Below are 22153 nucleotides of genomic sequence, written 5' to 3'. Positions count from 1 at the left end.
TAGGAATTCAGTGAGGGTCACATCTAGAATATTGTGTGCAGTTCTGGTCACCACAGTTCTGGAAGGACATCGATGCCATAGAGAGGGTTCAGCGCAGGGCTATGAGATAGATTCTGGGCCGAGCTAGACTCAGCTCTGAGGAGCGTCTGAAGGAGACAGGGCTTTATTAATTAGAAAGGAGGTGGTTACGAGGAGATATGATGGAGATGTTTAATATAATGAAAGGTAGAGATAAAATAAGTGCAGATGAATTGTTTAACAGAATAGACAGTGATAGATTTTAGACCAATGTTAGGACCATGGGCCATAGCCTGAGAGCAAAGAAGTGGAGAGTTAAGACGGTCGTAAGGCAGGGGTCTTTCACTCAGAGAGTAGTTAATGCATGGAATGGTCTCCCTGGAAAGGTAGTGGCAGCAGAAATAGGAGATAAGATTAAATTAGAATTGGATAGGTACCTGGAAGTTATGGAGATGGAGGGGTAGAGGGATGTTGGCAGGACTTTTAGGTAGCTTGAGCATTGATGGTTATTGTGTGCATGTGTACGGAGTGCTGTTGGTGGGCGTCTCGTCAAGGGGGGTTGGGTGGTTGATGTTTGTTTTTTACCCAAGCCCATGCCCCCTCCCCTGGTTGGGGGGGGAGGGGGAGGGTTATAAAAAAAACTTTAAAAAACAAAACAAAAAAAGCACTTAATTTAAAGATTTTTTTTTTGCATTTTCTTCTTTTGATCTTGTGTTGATAAATTAGTGTGGTGTTGATGTGGTGCAGGTATTATGGGCTGAATGGCCTTCACCTGTGTGTGATTTCCTGTAAACTGTAAACAGTGGAGACTTGGAATACCTTCTCCCACCTTGCGGCAGCGCTACACGATACACATTTACATAGAAAATTTGCGTCCCCTCCCCCCGCCCCCTCCACACGACCCCCAATACCAATGGAAAATATAAAAACATCCCGATACATTAATTGGAATTATGCTGATCTTCTGTCGCAAGTCTGGATGTAATCGGCCCAGAACTGTAGGATGAGTAGCATGACAAACAAACAAACAAACAAGCACCAGTTCGTGAGTCATCGGAATGATACATTATTCCAATTATGAGTTGCATATTTAGTTTTACTAAATCAGGTTTATGACTCCTCAATTTGTTTCACCTGCGTTTCCAAAATTATTTCCAATCCCTCATGGAGAATCAGATTACCCACCCAGTCAGTTCATCTCCTGAAATGTCATGAAATATCTACACCACATTAATGTTCATTCAATGATACAAATCAGGAGGTCTCGGTGATGTTTTCAGACTTAATTACAGTGAATCCTTTAATATAATTGAATATCGCATTTTTGACCAATCGTGGGCAATCCCTTTTATCCCAATTTGGTTATCAATCTTGCAGTTTTTGAGCTGAGCTGTGATGGTTATTTCGCACCACGATGCTTTCACGCACCGTTGATAATGAAATGGCCCTGAATTGTAAAATGATGGACGAAAGTGATTCTTATGATTTTACACAATCAGAGCTGCAGAATGATACACATCGACAGATTACCAAAGAAAACGATTTGAGAAATTAATCGGGGAGGAATGCTGAGGTCACTTTTGAACGTTTAATCTGCTTCAACGCAGCAGGAGACATCATTGTTAAGCCGACTAATGTTTATTTTAGGCTGTCGCTGCACTTCCTCGCTATTTTATCGAAGCCCGGGAACAGTGCCCCCCTTTTCCCACAGGAAATTGGTTTTAAATATCGCTGTTTGGACTATCGTGGCATTTTCCAGGAATGTAACCCCCCACGATATTTAAGAGTTTACCGTACTTCAATCGTCTCTCAGGAAGACCATTGGGCCCATCCTTTGTTGCACTCACCGTGCCAGGTCCATTCCAAGGCTGCTGCTTCCACTATCACTCTCCTCGGCCTCACAAGGCCCAGTATGAATGCTCGGACTCCAAGCAAAATCCAAGCTGGACCTCTTGGAAGGAAAGTCCGAGTCAGTGGCTGCACCTTCAATCCCACTGTCACTGCCATCTCGCATACCCTTGCTCTGGTTCAGTAGCTAGAAAATTTGGGAAAGGTTGGAAAAAAAAAGGAATAAATATGGAACTGCATGCATTGTACAAACACACAAAGGTCACGACTGTCGGCCATTTGTTTCACATTTGTTTGCAATTATTGATGCAGGAGTATAATTTTCCACTGAAGTTCTTCCACTTTCACAGGCCAGAGAGGACAAGCGCCAATCTCACCTGGTGTTCTTTACTCTTCCTTCGTGGTAATGTTCCTGCGAGTGACACCAGCGCTCCTAGTTTTCCAGTCTTATTCCCTTGATACGCGGTGTGTCTCTGTCTGCGGCAAGGAAGAGTCTGTGAGCAGTATGCCTCAGTCGTTGCAATGGGGTAAATCTGCAAATCCATGAACTGCTGTTCCTGAGCTTGATACATCTCCTTTGATAATGTATCGAGGCGATCCTCTGCTGTAGAGGTCTGCATTTGCTTTTCCTCAATCTCATCATCTTCACTCTGATCATCCAACTCAACCACTACCTCTTTATCATCCACCATTTCCTCCATCACAAAAGGTCGACTCGCTTTAATAGTTTCCACCGTCACTCGACACGAGTCCTTGCCTGTGTGGCTTCCCATTTGCCGAGTTCGTAGCATCCATTCACGCTGTGCATTACCTTCTTCACATCGTGGTGATTTTGGGGGCACAATGGCAGAACTTGTTCCCAAAGAAGGTGTGCGCTCCCGCTTACGGAACTCCACTGACATTCCACTGGCATTGGCATTCCGACATTGTTTGATCAAAACTCTGGGGCTGTGCCGCTCCTCAGGTACAGATGCAGATTCTGTGTACCTTTTTCCATTCGCATTCACAGGGAACAATGAAGACCCACTCTCATTTCCTCCATGACCCCTGGATAGTCCCAAACTCCAGAAGCGTGCAGAAAAGCTGCGATCACGTCCAAAGCTCAAGCCAGCTTCTGTCAAATTTGTGGTGCAGGCATCATTCTCTGGGTGGCAAGGAAGGCGAGGTAAAGCTGGAAACCTAGTGGTACGTGGGATAAAAGGAGGGAACTAGTGCAACAGTTGTGACAAGGTCAAACAAGGTGAGGTAAATACACAATACCACAGGTGGTGTTCAATGAATACGTACCTTATTTATTGTGATTTCTTAACAGTTATGTATCTCCACAAACAAGGAGCGACAAAAATAGCCCACAATGGTCAAACCAAATAAAAAAATACAGAAACTATCCAAAAAAACATCTGCTCAATCCAAGGCTAGTGTTCACCTTGGTGGGACCCCATCAGGGGCTGGTTGTCGTAGACGACCGGATCTGCTTGGCCGGTAGTGTGAAGGTGATGAATGGTTTGAAAACCCAAAGCGGTTTCGCGTCAATGGTCGAGGAACCTTGCGACCACCAGCAACACTGCCACTGCCGGGAGTACTCCCACTGTTCTTCTTGTTCTGAAGCTCTGACTGGCTTCCAGAGTTCCCCATCACTTCAAAAACAAAAAAATAAAACATTTAAACACAATATTAAAACTGTGGAGCATGACAAATAGTGCACTAGGTGGTGTAGGCAGAGAGAAAAGTGATATGAAACTTGTGAATTCACGTGAACATGGCAGTGGTGCTATGTGCTAACTGGAGCACACACTCCACGAACACTGTAGCACATGCAACCTTGACACTGTAACATGGACTACCCGACTCTGAAGCATGCATTACCCCACACTGTAGTATACACTATACACACTGATCTCTACTACTGGATTGGTCACGACGGCTCCGTGCATGAGGCCACCGGAAGTGCACTTTCCGCCATCTTGTCTCCCCCAAAAGAGGCGAACTGTCGTAACAAGCAACGTTGAACCGGACCCGGCCGATTTTGCAAAATATATTTCTTCAAATATATTTCAACTTCTGTCTAATATTTTAATGGATTTTGAAGGAAATTACTGTTTCTATTACTCAATCGAATTCCGGAAAATTCCCTTGGAGCTCCTTGGAAATTGCAAGGAGGCGATCAATGCATATTATGAGGCCCGACACAGGGTTAGGTCGGAAAACAAACATAGGCCGAACATCCAAGTTACATTAGGCTCCAGGTCACTTCATCAATAACAAAACAAAACTAAAGTCATGTTTTTTTAATGTTATTTAAAATATGTTTTGTTATTTTCGGCAATTTTTGTTATTCTATGTTTGTTAATGTTTTCGGGGCAAGGTTGTGAACTATGAGATGTTGGCTTGAAGGGCGTTTTGAGGCAAAAGTTAACCATGACGAGGCCAATAACTCCATACATCGCCTTTCAATGTCCAACACATCCTGAAACCTTATAAATATAATATCCTTCTCATAAATAATATCATGTAGCTGTGTACTTTTCTCACAGGCAGCGTGGGGTACCCCGCCCCCCCATCTCAACACTCCTTGTGTGTTATACAATGTAAAGTTCAAAACATATTCAGGAGTTACATGTTAAAAACAGAAAAATTACATCAATAAATGAAGAAGATGATTAGACTGCTTTCGTTTTGCACACAAGAATGTTTTAGAATGTACAAACTTCAGGTTAAATCAACATTCCCCTACCATTTGGAGGAGAGGGGAAGGAACCCCCCCCCCCAAATCAGACTCTCCCCCTCAGTCACACCATGGATCCCTTCCATCCCACCTCTCTTTCTTCTCTTAATGTTGTCAACTTTATATGTAGTCAGGGATCAGGACTTGGACCATTACTATTAATTATTTACATCAATGATTTGGAGATAGGGGTGAAGAGGTTTTCCAAATTTGCAGATGACACAAAGCTTGGAGGGAAGGTGGATAGCAGAGGGGGTGGTGATCAGATTCAGGAAAGTGTTGATACTCTCAGAGATTGGGCAAAAGATTGGAGAATGTAATTTAACCTGAGCAAGTGTAAGGTGTTGGGGATGGGGAAGAAGTTCTTCCGAAGAACAATGTAAATAGAGATTACAGGATACAAGGGGTAATGTTGGAGTGTGTCACATGGGGGAAGGATCTCGGGGTGGTAAGAGATATGGGAGGTAAGCAGGCAGCACAGTGCCAGGCAGCAAAATGTGAAGCAAATCTGGTTTTCAGTTGTATTTGGAGGGGGATCAATTATATATCAAAAGAGTTGTTAACATAGCCCAGGAATTTAGTGAGGGCCACATCTAGAATATTGTGTGCAGTTTTGGTCACCACAACTCAGGAAGGACATCGCTGCCATGTCGAAGGGTTCAACGCAGGGCGAACAGATTGATTCTGGGCCTCACTCGACTCAGCTGAGGAGCGGTTGAAGGAGACAGGGCTTTATGCAATAGAAAGAAAGAGGTTACGAGGCGATATGATTGAGATGTTTAAGGTATTGAAGGGTATTGACAAAATAAGTGCAGAATAATTATTCAGCAGCGTAGACACAGTGATCGCACCAGGGGCATTGCTTGAGAGTAAAGAAGAGTCGAGTTAAGAAGGTAGTGAGATATGGGTCTTTCACTCAAAGAGTAGTTAATGCATGGAACGGTCTCCCTGGAAAGGAATTGATGACAGAAACAGTAGATGGGTTTAAATTGGAATTAGAGAAGAACTTGGAAGTTATGGACATTGAGGGATAGAGGAAAAAGCCTGGTGTTGGCTTAGTGGTTCGGGTGGCGGCTTGGAATCCCAGGGTCCTGAATTCAAGTCCCGTTGGCTGCTGAATTAATAAACACCAGGATGTTGACTCAGCCTGTCATCCTTCTGAGGTCGGCAAAATGAGTACCAGTGTACTGGTAAGGGGGACACTGCTTCAGCGGCACAGCCGCATCCCAACCAATGATGCAACCAGCAGCCACAGGCTACACTCGATAGCGAGAGAGGGGTAGAGGGATGTTGGCAGGTCTTTTTGAAAGTTTGAGCATTGATGGATGATTATGTGCATGTCTGCAGAGTGTTGTTGATGGGGGTGGGTCTTGTCAAGGGGTGTTGTGTGGTTGATGGTTTTTTTTTTTTCCCAAGACATGGCCACTCCTGGAAGTTGGAAAAAAAAAAGTCCAGAATTTTCTTGTGTTGATGTGGTGCAGGTATGTTGGGCCGAAAGGTCACCACCTGCGTTTAATCACCGTGTGTATGATGTCACGTAATACAATTGACACAAGGAAATATGAAATGTCAACGTTCCCTGTCAGCGCACAGATGTGAAAGGTGATTAAACCACGCAAAGTGACATTCTCTCACGGTCACATGAGGTCTGTGATTTTCACAAGTTCATCACACCAACTAATAAAACTTTGCATGAGTTACATGCAAAGTTTATTGCTTGTATTTGGAGATTTCTTACTGCCAGTCTGCTGTTTTCGTATTCGCTGCAGGGATGATTTGAGGGAGACAAGATGGCGGAAAGTGAACTTCCGGTGACTTCACTCCTCCATATACAATCGCTGTGGACATGACCAATCCAGGTATAGAGATCAGTGACGATGCACATGGAAAGGGTGCGCTCAGCGATGATGCGCACCGAAAGGGTGCGCTCAGCGATGATGCGCACCGAAAGGGTGCGCTCAGCGATGATGCGCACCGAAAGGGTGCGCTCAGCGATGATGCGCACCGAAAGGGTGCGCTCAGCGATGATGCGCACCGAAAGGGTGCGCTCAGCGATGATGCGCACCGAAAGGGTGCGCTCAGCGATGATGCGCACCGAAAGGGTGCGCTCAGCGATGATGCGCACCGAAAGGGTGCGCTCAGCGATGATGCGCACCGAAAGGGTGCGCTCAGCGATGATGCGCACCGAAAGGGTGCGCTCAGCGATGATGCGCACCGAAAGGGTGCGCTCAGCGATGATGCGCACCGAAAGGGTGCGCTCAGCGATGATGCGCACCGAAAGGGTGCGCTCAGCGATGATGCGCACCGAAAGGGTGCGCTCAGCGATGATGCGCACCGAAAGGGTGCGCTCAGCGATGATGCGCACCGAAAGGGTGCGCTCAGCGATGATGCGCACCGAAAGGGTGCGCTCAGCGATGATGCGCACCGAAAGGGTGCGCTCAGCGATGATGCGCACCGAAAGGGTGCGCTCAGCGATGATGCGCACCGAAAGGGTGCGCTCAGCGATGATGCGCACCGAAAGGGTGCGCTCAGCGATGATGCGCACCGAAAGGGTGCGCTCAGCGATGATGCGCACCGAAAGGGTGCGCTCAGCGATGATGCGCACCGAAAGGGTGCGCTCAGCGATGATGCGCACCGAAAGGGTGCGCTCAGCGATGATGCGCACCGAAAGGGTGCGCTCAGCGATGATGCGCACCGAAAGGGTGCGCTCAGCGATGATGCGCACCGAAAGGGTGCGCTCAGCGATGATGCGCTCCGAAAGGGTGCGCTCAGCGATGATGCGCACCGAAAGGGTGCGCTCAGCGATGATGCGCACCGAAAGGGTGAAAACTCAGTTTTCATTCCTTTTGTTTTCTTCCTTGTTTGTTTGTCCGGGCGATATCTCAGCCATCCTTTGAGCTGCTTGGAAGCTGAAATTTGGGCACAGTAGTGAACAAGTGTTTTGACAAAAAACTATTTTTCATTTTTTGATCAAGCTATTAATTGATTAATGAGTGAATTATTATCGATTTATGAATTACTTATTTATTTTCTTTCTTATCTGGACAATATCTCAGTGCACCTTTTGAATGAGGAAACTAATATTTGGACAAGACAGTGAACAAGTGATTTGGCTCTAGGTTTGGGAGCATGTGCCAGAGCAGCACGTCACTGCGTCCACTTTCTGCCAATACTCCAGGGGCTTCCGTCTGGCCATCCCCCAGGCAGATGCCTGGCCCAGCTCAATCTCCTTGAGATGCCGATCAACCTGCTGCAACCATGAGGCACATGGTCGGCCCATTGGCCTCCTCCACTCACGAGATTCCCTCACTGAGAGAATCTTATGAGCAGGAGCAGCATCAGTAAAACAGGCCACATGTCCATGCAGTCACAGCTGACGCTCACGGACGATGCAGGACGATGTAACAAATCTCATTTGAGTCTCTCTCAGCAACCGCTCGGACACAAAGTCCGACCAGCGAGAGCCAAGGATTCTCCGAAGAGACCTGGTACCAAAGGAATTAAGTCTCCGTCTCAGATCCTTGGTAAGAGTCCAAGTCTCGCATCCATAGAGCAAGACTGGAAGCACCAAGGACATGAAGACTCGGACTCTCGTCTTCCCGCACAGGTACTAGCAGCGCCACCCCCATTATCCACTGAATCCACGACTCCCCAGGCTCGACCCAGACGTCGGTTGATCTCTGACTCACAGCTAGCAGAGACATGAATATCTCTACCGAGGTAAGTGAATCTCTCCATGACCTCAACATCCTCACCACAAACAGACACAGACAGGAAAGCAGCATCCAAGATGTCATTGAATGCCTGGATCTTAGTTTTGACCAAGGAAACCCTTAATCCCAGCGGTTCCGACTCCTCATTCAGCACCTCGAGGGCCCGCAAAAGCATATCTAAAGTCTCCGCAAAGAGAACTGCATCATCTGCGAAATCAAGGTCAGAGATCTTGACATTCCCAAAAGATGCACCACAGCTTGATCTCTCTGACATCCACCCTAAAATCCAGTCCATACAAGTTCTGAAAAGTGTGGGGGCCAGTACACACCCATGACGAACTACAGTAACAACAGGAAATAAGTCAGAGATGGTACCACCACATCTCAGAGCACTCTCAGTACCAGAATAGAGTTCAGACATCAGATCGGTCAGTTTTGGTGCCACCCCACGAAGGCCAAGAATCCTCCAGAGGGCATCCCGATTCACTGAATCGAACGCTTCACAGAGATCAACATAGGCTGCAAGCAGTCCCTGCCAAAACTCTCATCTGCATTCGGTGAGGACACGAAGAGCAAGGATACGGTCAATCGTTGACTTCTTTGGTGTAAAGCCTGACTGCTCTGGACGCTGGTGCTCAAGCAGGTGGTGGCGAACCCTATCAAGGATTATCCGAGCAAAGACCTTGCCCGGCACTGAGAGCAGCATCACCCCTCGGTAGTTGTTGCAGTCTTGGCGATCACCCTTCCCTTTCCAGAGAGGGACAACAAGGCCCCTCTACCAGTCAGTTGGGATGATGCCTGTGTTGCAGGCAGAGCACAAAACTGCATGCAACAACACGAGTGCAGCATTTCTACCAGCCTTGAGAAGTTCAGCATGGATGCCACAGATCCCTGGAGCTTTACCCCATTTCAACCGGTTTACCGCAGCCTGTGTTTCCACAAGCGAAGATGGATCACAGTTGATTGGAGGGTCAGCAGCAGGGATTGTAACACCCTTGATGTCCAACTTGACAGCTGGTGGATCAGCCTGGTACAACCGCTCAAAGTAACCGGCCCAGCGGGCCTTCACTTTGGACTCCTTCATCAAGAGCCTACCAATCTCTGCTCTAACTGCAATGCTACGAGGGATGGGCTTGGATGAACGAAATGTGCGAATTCCCCTGTAAGCGGGACCAGAATCACTTGACCACAGGTGATTCTCTACCCCCCTCACAGATTCCTCGCACATAGATCTCCTTGTCCACCCTTGGTGCACGTACAGTTTTACGCCTCAGCTCCCTGAACAGCTCAGCTCTGCCATTCATCCTGGTCCTACGACTCTGCTCAATGGTATCCAGTGTCCCTTGAGAGAAAAAATTCTTCTTTGCCCTCTGGTGAGTTCCAAGACATCCACCGGAAATATCAAGGATGGTGGTCTTGAAGGCACGCCACAACTCTTCAGGACCCCCCAAAGCACCGAGACCCCCAAAATCTCCAATCAGCCTATTTGCAAACTCCTCAGCTACCCTCTCATCCTTGAGCTAGCCAACATCCAGCCTAGGCTGGGATGGTAACATTCTCCTGGATTTAAGGTGCAACTTCAGCGTTGTTAGAACAAGCGGGTGGTCAGTATTGAGGAACTGAGCAGTTCTGGGTCATCTGCAGTTCTGCAGTTCTGGATCATCCTCCAGCGACCATCAACGAGGACATGGTCAATCTCCTTTGCCACACCGCCAGCGTTGGAATGTGCTTGTGGGCGCTTGTCCAGCGATGAGCTTGTGGGCGCTGAAACCATGAACCAGCCACCCAAGTCCTTAACTTCTTGTAAAGTCAAGGAACTTAGTGCTATTCTGGTGCACAGTTCCAGACCCATGGGGACCAACACAAGTCTCATAACCATCCCCATCAGTTCCAGTCGATGCATTGAAATCCCCCAAGACTAGAAGTGTATCTCGTCTGGGGCACTGATCAACCACAGACTCGAGCGTGGCGTAGAATGTGTCCTTCACGGTGAGGTCACTCGCTTCAGTCGGAGCATAAACAGAGACCAGGGAAATGACACCGAAGGAGTGACGAATCCTTAATCTCATAATACGCTCGTTGACCGTTGTTATCTCAATTATCAATGGAGTCAGTTTGTTGAACACAGCTGCAGCAACTCCTTGGGAATGGTAAGCATCAGAGCGACCAGACCAATAGTAGGTGTAACCACCCACCATGATCTTACCGCAATCTGGTCTCGGAACCTCAGAGAGTGCTGCAATACCGATGTCCAAACGCTTGAGCTCAGGTGATAACAGATGCAGGTGATCATCCTCTCTTAGGGATAGGACATTCCAGGCACCCATCTGAAGGGACCGCCTCAGATTAACCCAAGGAGACCGCCGTCTGGTGGACGAGACCTCAGCAACACTCCAACACACTCTCGTGCACTCTGACCCGGGAATGTTACCCCATGGTTTCCCTCCTATCATCAAAGATTTGGGGTCCCGAAGGCTTTGCCCCAATCCCATCATCCGGTGAGCTGCCCTGTGAAGGGAAGCTGCACAAGAGGTACTCCCACGGAGTGGGTTTTCAGATTTCTTTGCGTTTTTGTGTTTTGCAGAATGAAGGGTTTTACGGTGGCCGGATTGCAAATACTGCCGCCAACCTCCTAATAAAAAGTAACCCAACTGCAGGAGGAGGTCCGCAGACACAGTTGGGCACTAGATATGGATGGCCGTTGGCTCACAAGGAGCTCCTCCGCCCTTTGACAGGTTTTGTTTTTAATCCTGCTGGGTGTCCATATCCAAACACCCTCCTCAACAGAAAACCTGGTGGGGGAGACGGTTTCGTCGCAGACAACCCGACCATGGAACAGGTTAGTACAGGTTTACATGATACCTGTAGCAAGTCACAGATCTCATCTGGCCTGACCTGACATTGTATTAAGGGTATTTTTGTTCTCATGATTAATGAAATAATCGATTAATTTTTTATTTTTTTTTGATTCATAACTTAATGAATTAATTAATCTTTCAAAGTTGCAGATTCAGATGAAACAGTGGTGGTTTCGGTGAAGAAATTAATTATTTTACGATTATTATTTATTTATTTTGAAGCCTGGTGTTGGCACAGTGGTTAGGGCAGTGGCTTGGGATCCAAAAGGTCCTGAGTTCAAGCCCCGTTGGGCCACTGAATTAATACACCAGGGAGTTGACTCAGCCTGTCATCCTTCCGAGGTCGGCGAAAAGAGTACCAGTATACTGGGCCGGTGTATACCCCAGTGAAAATAGGTCTACCATATCCCTGTGTCGTAAGAGGCGACCAGGGTTGCGTCAGGAAGGGCATCCGGCGTAAAACATGTGCCAAATCACTATGCGGATGATACGGATGATCCGCTGTGGCGACCCCTAATGGGAGCAGCCGAAAGAAGAAGAAGAAGAAGAAGAAGAAGAAGAAGAAGAAGAAGAAGAAGAAGAAGTAGATTATTTATTTATTTTGATGATGCAATAAATAAATTAATCAGTCAACTATTATACACCGCTCCCACCTTCGGCACCCGGCATCGCTGGGCGCCTCAGGTGCCCTGATAATGTCGCGCGCTGGAGGATTTGTTATTTATTACTTACGAAATCTAAAGATTTCGTAAGTATATTAATGACTTCCATCCTCTATTTGTGTGTTTGTGTGTTTCTGTTTGTTTGTTTGTTTGTTTGTTTGTTTGTTTGTAGGCACAATAACTCGAGAATGGAAGAAGCTACCAATGTCAAATTACAACACGTGATTCAGGAGGGTGATGGCTCGCGCTGATTGGATTTTGGTCAAAATAGGTCCAAGGTCAAGGTCACAGTGAGGTCAAACATTCGATTTTTGATGGTTTGGTACAAAATCATCGTAGAAACTTCTGGTTTGCGTCGCTACCTTCTCTCGAGACAGCTTTTATTAGACAAGGTCAGAGGTCAAGTTGACGATTTCGTAAGTACCAGTCTATGACTGCTTGTTCATATATTTGGCATGGAGGCGGTGTACTTTGATTGTATCACGAGTGGTTTTTCTTTTTTTTTGCACACAAAGTCCAGGCTCAGGAAACAAGTTAACAAAGGGGAGAAGCAAAGCACTATCAGTGGAGCAGTGGGATAACCCATGAATTCAATAAGGTGACGAACAAACATGAGGAGAGGGAAGTATGTTCCACAAGTGTGAGAAAAGAGGAACAAAGAGAGGGAGGTGAGCAGTGAGCCTGGATTTTAAAAGCACCACAAGGAGTGGGTTATAAATATGAGTTCATTCACAAAGAACTGCAACAAAGGAGACCCATTAATGCCTGTGCAAGTGTTGACAACATTTGGTTGTTTGCCTGTGCTCTATTCATTTTAAATTCTGAGCACCAAGCAAGGAAGCAGAAAGTACCATTTTAGAAATCTTTGGTGTGGCTCCGCCGAGGGTCGAACCACCGACCTCCCAGACTCAGAGCAGATGCTCGAAACATTACACCACCAAGTCTGGTTAAATACGTACAACCTCAAGGGTTGAAGAGATTAAAGAGCAGAGAGAAGAAAACAAATCTGAGGAGAGGCAGTCGAAAACCGAGAGGCCATCAACTTGTCTGCGCCGCGAGAGTAGTAGGTTCTGTGGTTCTGCTTCTTTGTGGGAGATGCAATGACGTTGAGAGCTTTGAATTCCATAGCATCCAGGAAAGACAGGCGTGAAGTCAAGGCACCAGCTTATAGGGAGAGCAATACTCCATTGAGTTCACAAAAAAGGCATCGAAGGCAGTGAGAAGTTCAGGATTACAGTCTCAACCGTTCAGACCACTTCTGGGAAGACCATCTGTCACCCAGCTGCAGATGGGGGCAGAATGGAATCTTACTTGGCATAACGGAAGATACTGAGTGTGCATGGATGCATGTGTATGTGTATATACATATACATATATATATATATATATATATATATATATATATATATATATATATATATATACATATATATATACATTCAAATATATATATATATATATATATATATATATATATATATATATACTCAAATATATATATATATATATCCTCAAATATATTCATATATATATATATACATACATATATATATATATACTCAAATATATATATATATATATATATATATATATATATATATATATATATATATATATATACATACATACATACACACACATAAGGAAGCTGAAGTTTTACACATAAAAAGAGTGGTGCAGTGTGTTCGAAGAATGAGGCAACATCATGAAAATAATCAGGGATGCCCAAGTGACAGCATCGAGTTCGTTTTGTACCACAGGGTGAATGTTTTACCCCACTTACATTGAAACATTTGTTTGTTGAGCCATACACTTGATATGCAGTGACCTATTATTTTCATACAAAGCAACAACATTATGAATACACGTAGAATAGTTTCTGTGACACAGACATACTACATATGATTGTAAAGATTACTTCACAGCATGACTACACATTGGCAAAAAGGAACTTGCATCTTATTTGGCATGAGGGAGTGGAGAAGGAGGGTGACGACACATTTTAGATCGGCATTAAATTAAATCGAACCATTCCTCGTGTGGTGATGCAAAATAAATATGGCGTTCGGAAGTTTTATGTACAACAAATTGCAATTGGAAAAACTAAGTGGCACTTGGAAAATAAACTCCACAAATCTGAAGTTATATGTTAAAATGCAAATTTAACATCTGGGATCCAAATGTAATATCCATTTGGAATATCGTCCTACCCTCCAAAAAGTGAAACCAACAAAACAAGTTGGGCTGAGAACAAAAATGATTTACGCTACAAATCCATCACTGCACAATTAAATATTTACAATAAAACATTTCCAAACGAGAGAGTTCATAGAACATGATAGCCCATGCAGTGTTCAGGTTTATGCCTCAATTATAAATAAAATAATGATATAAAGATCGTTTTATATATTGAGTATGAGAAGAACGTGGCTAAGAATATTAAACATAATAACAAGGATTTCTTTAAGTATATCAGGGGAAAGGAACAGGTTCGGACCAGTGTGGGTCGATTGAGGAAGAGCACCGGGAGAGTGGTTAGTGATGAAAGTGAGATGGCAGGCTTATTAAACAGGTATTTTTCTTCAACTTTTATACAAGAACAGTCAGGAGAGTTGCCAATAGCTGAGAGTATCTATCGAGGAGATGAAGAAGGGCTTTTACAGAAGATTTTTAGGATATCAGGACATTTTAGCCACAATGGAAAAACGTCATGTTCAAACGTCAATGACGTCATAACGGTCAGTCCGATCGAAGTCAAATTTGGTGTGTGACGTCCTTAAGGTAAGTCCGACAAAACAGTATGATCTAAACTGATGAGATCGAAAATTGAAAATTTACTTCATCTTGTGATGTCATTTAGATGCACTTCCGATGACGTTACGCCAAATCCGACACTACATATCCGAAAGGTATCTCGTCATGGAACAATATGGCGGTGGTTGCATGTCGATAGCTGTATTATGAAGGAAGTTATGCTCAAAAGAGTGTTTTTGACCTTTTCATGACCTTGACCTTGACCTTTGACCCGATCGCTCCCAAAATCTAATCAAATCGTCCTTGGATACTCACGAATCATCCCACCAAATTTCATGCAATTCGGTTTAACACTTTCTGAGTTATGCGAATAACAAACAAACACACATATTCACAAATTAATAAATACACAGCGACCAAAACATAACCTTTCGCAGAATGCGAAGGTAATAAGGCTCCGGGTCCAGATAATATACACCCGAGAGTATCGATGGAGGTGGCTGAGCAGGTAAGCGAGATGTTAACGGATATTTTCAATAGTTCCCTGGAGTCAGGACAGGAGAGGATTGGAGAGTAGCAAATGTAACACCATTATTTAATAAAGGATCCAGAGAAGAATTGGGAAACTATCAACCTGTTAGTTTGACTTCAGTTGTGGGGAAGGTGTTGGAGACATTAATTAAGGACTAGATGAGGAACCATTTAAATAAATATAAACTAATTAAAGGTAGTCAGCATGGTTTTACCAAAGATAGTTCCTGTTTAACAAATATTTAGAGTTCTATGAAGCAGTGTCTGATTGGGTGGATGATGGAAAGACAGTGGACATGGTATATCGAGACATTAAGGAGGTATTTGATAAGGTATCACATCGGAGGTTGTTAGCCAAAGTGAGGGCTTGTGGAGTGGCTGGTCAAGTCGCTAATTGGATTGAAAACTGGCTTCATGATAGGAAGCAAAGAGTGGCTGTGAGTGGGAGGATGTCTTGCTGGGAGGATGTAAGTGGCGGGGTACCTCAGGGATCAGTACTCGGACCATTACAATTCATTATTTACATCAACAATTTGGATAATGGGGTGAAGAGGAAGCTTTCCAAATTTGCAGATGACACAAAGCTTGGAGGTAAGGTGGATACCAGAGGGGGTGGTGATCAGATTCAGGAAAGTGTTGATACTTGTAGAGATTGGGCAAAATATTGGCAGATGTAATTTAACCTGAGCAGGTGAAAGGTGTTGGGGATGGGAAAGAACAATGTAAATAGAGATTACAGGATGTAAGGGGTAATTTTGGAGCGTGTCACACAGGAGAAGGATCTGGGGGTGGTAATAGATATGGGAGGGAAGCAGGCAGCACAGTGCCAGGTAGCTACAGGTAAAGCAAATCAGGTTTTAGGTTGTATTTGGAGGGGGATCATTTAGAAATCAAAAGAGATGTTAACATTGTATAGGAATTTAGTGAGGGCCACACCTAGAATATTGTGTGCAGTTTTGGTCACCACAACTCAGGAAGGACATCAATGCCATAAAGAGGGTTCAGCGTAGGGCTACTCGATTGATTCCGGGCCGAGCTAGACTCAGCTATGAGGAGCAGCTGAAGGAGATAGGTCTTTATTCACGAGAAAGAAGGCGGTTGCGAAGAGATATGATTGAGGTAATGAAAGGTAGAGATAAAATAAGTGCAGATGAATTATTCATCAGAGTCGACGGTGATAGAACCAGGGGCTGTAGCCTGAGAGTAAAGGAGAGGAGAGTTAAGATGGTAGTAAGTAAGGCAGGAGACTATCACTCAGAGAGTAGTTAATGCATGGAATGGTCTCCCTGGAAAGGTCGTGGCAGCAGAAAATGTAGATAAATTTTAAATTAGAATTGGATAGGTACCTGGAAGTTATGGAGATGGAGGGGTATGGGGATGTTGATTGGACTATTAGGTAGTTTGAGCATTGATGGGTGATTGCGTGCATGTGTTCAGAGTGCTGTTGGTGGGGATCTTGTCAAGGGGGGTTGGGGAGGGGGGTGATGTAGTGTGTTTTTCACCAAGCCCATGCCCTATCCCCTGAGGGGAAGAAAATAACAAAAAACAACAACTACATAAACAAAAACAACAAAAAAAAACAAACGAACAAAGAAAAAAATATATTTCATTAATTAAAAACTTTTTTTGCATTTTCTTCCTTGGATCTTGTGTCGATGGGTTGGTGCGGTGTTCGCACAGGCATGATGGGCTGAATGGCCTCCACCTGTGTTGGATTTCCTTGTTTTTCCTCGTTTGGTTTAGGTCCGAAGGTTTAGCGTTATCGGAGCAGTCCTCGACATCATTCTTCGACACCACCTTATTTACATGTCCAAGTACTGCTCAACTGGAGGTTCTGGGAAGTATTTGGAATGCGATTTGTGTTCTACAGTGTTCAAGTATATAATTAAATTTAAATTTAAATAAAAATTGTTACAGTTGCATTAATAAATTAATTCCGGGTTTTAACGCTGTTCACACAGTGTCTGGCACACCACCTTATCGAACACATTACAATAGTTATTCGTGCCTGTTGTTTGTGTCCTTTACGATGCCCTTAACAACAGTAGGTTTCCTGTTTGGAATTATTTTCAATTTTGTTTGATTGCCAGACAGGCAGACGGAGTTTTAAAAAATTCAAAGACAAAGTACTGTTAAACAGCAAATTTGTCTTCTTATTCAAGTTCCGATTTATGTTCAAAATATAACACTCAATTTGAATAAGTTGTTCCTTGATCATAAACTGATGATCACAAACTGACAAGACAGACGGAGAGATGGACGGAGGGATATGAACCAATTGCTTAACCCTGCTTTTCGTTTCACGTGCGTGGAGTAAAGATAACAATATACAAAGGGAAATAAAAGTGCTGTGCTCTAAAAAGTGCTGGCAGACGGGTCCTCCGGGTTAACATCCTTTCAACGGACGACGCACGTAATGATGCATCGTCTTACCTGTGAAACACCAGGTGGGCAGTCTGTGTAGCTGGGTTGAGATTCGAACCCAGGCTAGACAGTTCAAAGGTGAGTGTGCATACCTGAAAACTATATCCTGCGAGACCATTTACTACATACGTATTTCAGCAAATATATTCAGCTTAAAACAAACTTTGAACAGTCATTTCCTGTTATCCCATTTCTGACACCAAAATGACGCATTGGAATCTCATTGCATTATTCATACGTTCGTGAACAATAAAGCGGAATACCACATGTTCGTAAAGACTTGTGTAAAGTTTTAGGTTACACAAGCTTCACAGATTTCTAAGTCTTTAAATTTATGTCCTTCAACATTTTTCTTAGGTGTTGAGTTTTCAGTACAGGTAAGCATCATTTATATGCCAATGAAGGAGGGGGGGGGGGGAAGAAAAAGCATCTTAAAGTTGAGATCAAGCTTGTTATTGAGCGAGGAAAGGCATGTAATTGGAGGGTGCAATATTTTTCTTCCTTCATATCATCGCGCTTCACTCTGGCTCTGACGACAGAGAAGTCGCTCCAAGTCTCCACATTCCAGTTTCATTATTTATTTCTGAGATTATTTGATTTGGTCGACAGCGAGCTCAACATGGTGGTTGAGATATCGTGACACTTTTCTACAGAAATACATAGCAACATTGAATACTTTCAGCAGGTCAGATACAGTATGTCTGGACAAATTGATGGACACCAACCCCAACACCCCCCCTCCTAAAACCTAACGCCATGTCACTGGCCTCAATAACAAATCCACGAAAGCACCCTTAACATAGCAGGCGAATGTGCAATACCAGGTGTGACAATAATGATGATGCGACTTCACATTACAGGCAACCATCAATACTGCAGCAATAAGCATTTTATAAGGGCCGGTGGTAATAATGAAATTTATTATGCTGGTACTAATATGTAAGTCTCCCAACACGTCACAGATAATGGTGATGACCCTCGTCAGTGGGACAACTATCATGTACAAATGCCCTGAGATGCGTACTTGGACCAAGATGGCAGAGGATGACGTAAACACCCCCCCCCCCCGGAGAACAGTGAGAAATTGCAGAGATTTTGAGTGAGGAAGGGGTTAAATCTCTCCAGATGAATCAATGATTTCCAGCGTGTTTCTGCGATGCCACTCCGTGACAGAAGGCGGTATACCTGGCAAGCTATTTAAATCGGGTCATAATGGGACTCCGTGTTAGATTTAATGCTTTTAAAAGCCTCCACGAGGCACGGTGTGCCTCAAAGAATCCCTGGCATTAAATCAAACAACACAACGATTGCATCTCGCTGCTTTTCCCCTTCCATTAGAAAACATTTTAATTCTCTCAAAACACAAGCACGTACAGAGATTACAAAATTGGCTTCAGGATGAGTCACAATGACGGTGTGAATGTTTTCATTTTTCTTTTAAGGTTCCTGAGAAGAACAGAAAATGTTCTGGAAGCCTCGTGGTTTTAAGAGTGAAGAGACCAAATCGGTGCCGGTGCTTTGTTGCTCGGTTGGCGACAGCATGACGGGTCTAGCTGGCATAGGTCCCTTTCATGTCACCGTCCAACACAGGATAAAAGGCCCAGACGCACGACCCAGCTTCAAAGGTCTGGGTGTGTGGAGGAGGGGTCCAGATTTGCCAGGATTTGGGAAACCAGTTACACAGGAAGGCCACGCAAGAAGCAACTTCCCCAGTAAACGGGTGTCAAGTTGGTTGCCATTATGGCCGATGGGCAGCGATGGACGTGAACGAGAACCACCGCTAAGTGAAGACAATTTTATTAGCGAGTCAAGAAAATTTTATTTCCCCGAAGATTTAATGCTCGAGGAGGATCTGGTATGAGGAAATAGAGTAAAGATGTAAAATCTGAGAGAGTTCAATGCTACGCACCCAAGCAGCTGAATTGAGACCAAGAGAAGGTGGTGGTGAAAACAGCAACAGCTGCTGCTGAGAGTAGATGTTTACGTGATGAGTGATATAAAGCCATTGGCACAAACGGACACTTTAGGTGATATAAAGGCGCGTGCACACACACACACACACACACACACACACACACACACACACACACACACACACACACACACACACACACACACACACACACACACACACACACACACACACACGCCTTGTAATCTCCTTTATACTTCATTAGATCCAGCACTCCTGGTAACAGATGCCTGCGGTATTGCCATAGTAACGGCAAGACAATTGGTGTAAAAAATAAAAAATAAAACTTTCCCTGTGGACTTACTCTACTGAAGCAACCTTGGAAAGCCAATCGACAATTCTTGCCAAATGTTATTCTTTATAAATAAATAAACGAGGGGAATACGTGCACATTTGGAACAGAATTTGAAAAGGAACAGTGCACAGACAAACAATGCTGCGAAAGCAATGGCAAACCACCCAGTATTACCCTTGCCAAGAAATTGCTTTGGGAGGCACCAATGATCTGGAAAGAGGATGGTACATCAAAATCAAATCAAATACCATTTGTCAGAATTAAAAAAAAATTTTTAGGGATTAGGTGGTTGGAAAAAAAGGTCAGAGCACCTCCCTCATTTATTGATCATACTTCTTCGGGATGATGTACTTGCACAGTGACGTGCTCACTTCAGATTAATATACTTCTACATTAAGTCAAGGAAGACGAAGGAAGAGCAGAAGAATCAAAAGGTGCTTCACATTTCCAGACATAATATGTAGATGGTACGTGACATGGAAACAGCTGTGGAGAAGAAGGATTCATTTTTTTATTTAATTTTGGGGGCAGGGGCTGGGAAGGAGGAGGAGGAGGAGGAGGAGGAGGAAGTTGAATGGAGGAATTGTCAATAATTGTGCCATTTTTAGATGTGCAACATGTGAATATACTGTTGGACGACGCGATTCGCGGATTTGTGAGTCACGGACTCCGTGTATTAGCGGTTGATAAAATGCAACCTACTTCTCAATTTGCCCCATGCTTCGCATATTCGCGGATTTTTTTTTCGCAGTTTTTAACCTCCGCCATCTTCGAAGATGGATGGAGGTTACTGTTTTCACCCCTTTCTGTTTGTTTGTTTGTCTGTTTGTTTGTGAACAGTATTACGGAAAAACTCCTCGACGGATTTCGACGAAACTTGGTGGGGGGTTAGGTATGGTCCAAGGATCATGGCATTAAATTTTGGACTTGGTCCCCCCCCAAAAAAAAATTGTTAGAGAAATTTTTTTTGTTTGTTTTTGCATTTATACATGTTTTCAGTGATTTCCAACTCCCCCCCCCCAAAAAAAATTGTTGGAGAAAAAAATTTTTGCAACTTTTTTTTTCAACAAAATTTCGATTTCTTTTTTTCCATTTTTACATGTTTAAAGTGATTTCCAACCCCTCCCCCAAAAAAAATTGTTACCCCCCAAAAAAAGATTTTTTTTGCATTTCTACGTGTTTTCAGTGATTTCCAACCCCCCCCCAAAAAAAATTGTTAGAGAAAAAAAAATTTTTGCAACTTTTTTTTCACAAAAATTTCGATTTTTTTTGTTTTTGCATTTTTACATGTTTTAAGTGATTTCCAACCCCCCCCAAAAACACCCCCCAAAAAAAATTATTTTTGCATTTCTACATGTTTTAAGTTATTTCCAACCCCCCCCAAAAAAAATTGTTGGAGAAAAAAAATTTTTGCAACTTTTTTTTTTTCAACAAAATTTAGATTTTTTTTTTTTTTTTGCATTTTTACATGTTTAAAGTGATTTCCAACCCCCCCCCCCCAAAAAAAAATTGTTACCCCCCCCAAAAAAGTTTTTTGCATTTCTACATGTTTTCAGTGATTTCCAACCCCCCCCAAAATTGTTACCCCCCCAAAAGAATTTTTTTTTGCATTTCTACGTGTTTAAAGTGATTTCCAACCCCCCCCAAAAAAGAATTTTTTTGCTTTGCATTTCTACATGTTTTAAGTGATTTCTAACCCCCCCCCCCAAAAAAAAATTGTTAGAGAAAAAAAAATTTTTGCAACTTTTTTTTCAAAAAAATTTCGATTTTTTTGTTTTTGCATTTCTACATGTTTTAAGTGATTTCCAACCCCCCCCCCCTCCCAAAAAAAATGTTGGAGAAAAGAACTATAACTGTCAGCACTGTTGACATCATATTTAATGAATAAGATATAAGGTTCACTTGAGTGACCCAGCAGTATTGGCGGCAGAGGTTTTGCACTCTCCCGAGTGCTCCCCCTCTAGTTTTTTCCTGTTTTTTCAAGTTTAGTTTGCGGCATATTCACGGTTTTTCACAGGATTTTTGATTTTCCCCCTCATGAATCACAAATCGCCGGCAAACTTTCCCCCTTTTTCCCATTGAAATAATGCCCTGACATTAGCGGATTCGACATTCGTGGAGTTTTCCAGTGACGTATCCGCAGCCGATAGCTGGATCCGACAGTACACTTACATGAGGTTTAAGACTTTCTACCTCCCACCTACCGCTCCTCTCCCCCCCTCATATGACTACAGCTCTTCAAAAATAGCTCTGCAAAGCGGGCGTAACCCCTCAGCCCATGCATTGTAAAAGGAAGCAGTGATATCACGATGATGCAGTCAGTGAGAGCACGTTGGACGTTATACCGAAAATC

At 43.9% G+C, this 22153-nt stretch overlaps 1 protein-coding gene across 6 annotated transcripts in view; it reads right to left on the bottom strand.

Annotated features, from left to right (window-relative positions):
- The window catches only part of LOC147011126 (rho guanine nucleotide exchange factor TIAM1-like), a 158561-nt gene that overhangs the window by 72937 nt on the left and 63471 nt on the right, over positions 1 to 22153 (bottom strand). For all 6 annotated transcript variants that reach the window (XR_015052466.1, XM_085859913.1, XM_085859912.1 and 3 more), the window contains 3 exons: positions 3293 to 3503; positions 2244 to 3045; positions 1866 to 2053 (listed from right to left, as the gene is read on the bottom strand). Coding sequence is in view for 5 of the 6 variants with exons in the window: in XM_085859913.1 (XP_085716039.1) it covers positions 1866 to 2053; positions 2244 to 3045; positions 3293 to 3501 (1199 nt within the window). In the remaining variant the exon portion in view is untranslated. The remainder of the gene's footprint in view (positions 1 to 1865; positions 2054 to 2243; positions 3046 to 3292; positions 3504 to 22153) is intronic.

The sequence above is a fragment of the Eptatretus burgeri genome, chromosome 16 (assembly GCF_056783735.1).
Source record: "Eptatretus burgeri isolate ZD-2024b chromosome 16, Ebu_testis_v1, whole genome shotgun sequence".
NCBI classification, from domain to species: Eukaryota; Metazoa; Chordata; class Myxini; order Myxiniformes; family Myxinidae; genus Eptatretus; species Eptatretus burgeri.
This window is presented reverse-complemented; position numbering and strand designations above follow the sequence as displayed.